Genomic DNA, 1,366 nt, shown 5'->3' on the forward strand with positions numbered 1-1,366 from the left:
TGGGGGCGTCCCCCGGCACGCCCCCCCCGCCCCCCCCCGCTACCCTTAGGGGGAGATGATGGGGCGCTTGGTGCTGCCGCACGTGTGGGCGGGGGGGCCTGTGGGGGGGGAAGGAGGGGGGACGTTAGAGAGGGACGGGGAGGGTTTGGAAGGGCCCCAGGGGGAATTTGGGGGTCCCAAGGGGAGTTCAGGGGGAATTTGGGAGCGTCCCAATGGGATTTGGGGGTCCCGAGGGGGGTTCAAGTGGGGAGTGTCCCCAGGGGTTCAGGGCAGTCCCATGGAGGTGCAAGGGAGGGTTCGGGGGGTCCCAAGGTGTTGGGAGGGTCCCAAGGGGGTTCAGGGGGTCCCTAGGAGGGTTAGAGCAGGTCCCAGTGGGTTTGGGGGGATCTCAGGGATGGTTCTGGATCCCAGGAAGGGTTCAGGAGTTTTCCCTAGGAGTGGTTCAGAGAAGTCTCAGGGAGTTTGGGAGTCCCAGGGGGGATCCCCAGGGGGTTGGGGGTCCCACAGGGTTGGAGGTACCCCAGGGAGTCCCAGTGGGGTCCGAGGGCATTGTGGTGTCCCGGGGACAGTCAGAGGTGCCCAGGGGTGGTGGGGGGTGCCCAGGGGTGGCAGGGGGTGCCCAGGGGTGGCAGGGGGTGCCCAGGGGTGGTGGGGGGTGCCCAGGGGTGGTGAGGGGTGCCCGGGGGCAGTTGGGGGTCTCACCCAGCCCCCCGGCGCAGAGGCAGGCGTGGGTGCGGGGGGGTGGCCGGGCCTGGTGCCGCTCCAGGACGTGCTGCACCAGCTGCTCCAGGGACAGCCCGGGGGGGGCCCCCCCATTCCCGCAGCCCCACTTCACCCCGTGGACTGCGGGAGAAGGGGAGCAAAACCCCTCAGGAAGGCGGATGGGGGGGTGTGTCCCCCTATTCAGCCCCCTCCCCAAATAGCTACGTTTCCCCTGCTACCCCACTACATCCTGCGGGAAAACAGGAGTAAAATCTCTCAAGAAAAGAGCTGTGGGGTGTCCTCCCCAGCCCCACCTCACTCTGTGGGCTGAGCGAAAGATGGACAACAAATACACCAAAAAAAACGTTTTAGGCTGTCCCTCCTCCGGCCCCCCCAGGAAGATCCAGTTTTCCCCCCCGCCCCATTCCCACAGCCCCGTTTCACCCCAAGGACCGGGGGTAAAACCCCGCGGGGAAGGTTTCGGGGGTGCCCCCTCCAGCCCACTCACACATGGGGCGCAGCTGGGCCACCAGCTCCTCCTGGGACCACTTGAGCCACTCCCGGGGGTCGGCGGTGGCGGCGCAGATCGGGGGGGTGCAGATGGGGGGGCTGCAGAGGGGGGGGGGCGCAGGGGCGGCCGCACTCCTCCATGGCCGGCACGTTC

General features: G+C 68.2%; 1 protein-coding gene across 1 annotated transcript in view; it reads right to left on the bottom strand.

Moving 5' to 3' along the window:
* Nucleotides 1-8: 8 nt before the first annotated feature.
* The window catches only part of LOC113980805 (calmodulin-binding transcription activator 2-like), a 2,979-nt gene continuing 1,621 nt past the window's right edge, over nt 9-1,366 (bottom strand). The window contains 4 exon segments of the mRNA XM_027708022.1: nt 9-98; nt 703-843; nt 1,211-1,325; nt 1,327-1,366. The exon segment at nt 1,327-1,366 is cut by the window's right edge and continues 29 nt beyond it. Of these exon segments, the coding sequence (XP_027563823.1) occupies nt 46-98; nt 703-843; nt 1,211-1,325; nt 1,327-1,366 (349 nt within the window). The 3' untranslated portion in view covers nt 9-45.

This window comes from Neopelma chrysocephalum, unplaced genomic scaffold (assembly GCF_003984885.1).
Source record: "Neopelma chrysocephalum unplaced genomic scaffold, ASM398488v2 Primary Assembly neopelma1_95262, whole genome shotgun sequence".
NCBI lineage: Eukaryota > Metazoa > Chordata > Aves > Passeriformes > Pipridae > Neopelma > Neopelma chrysocephalum.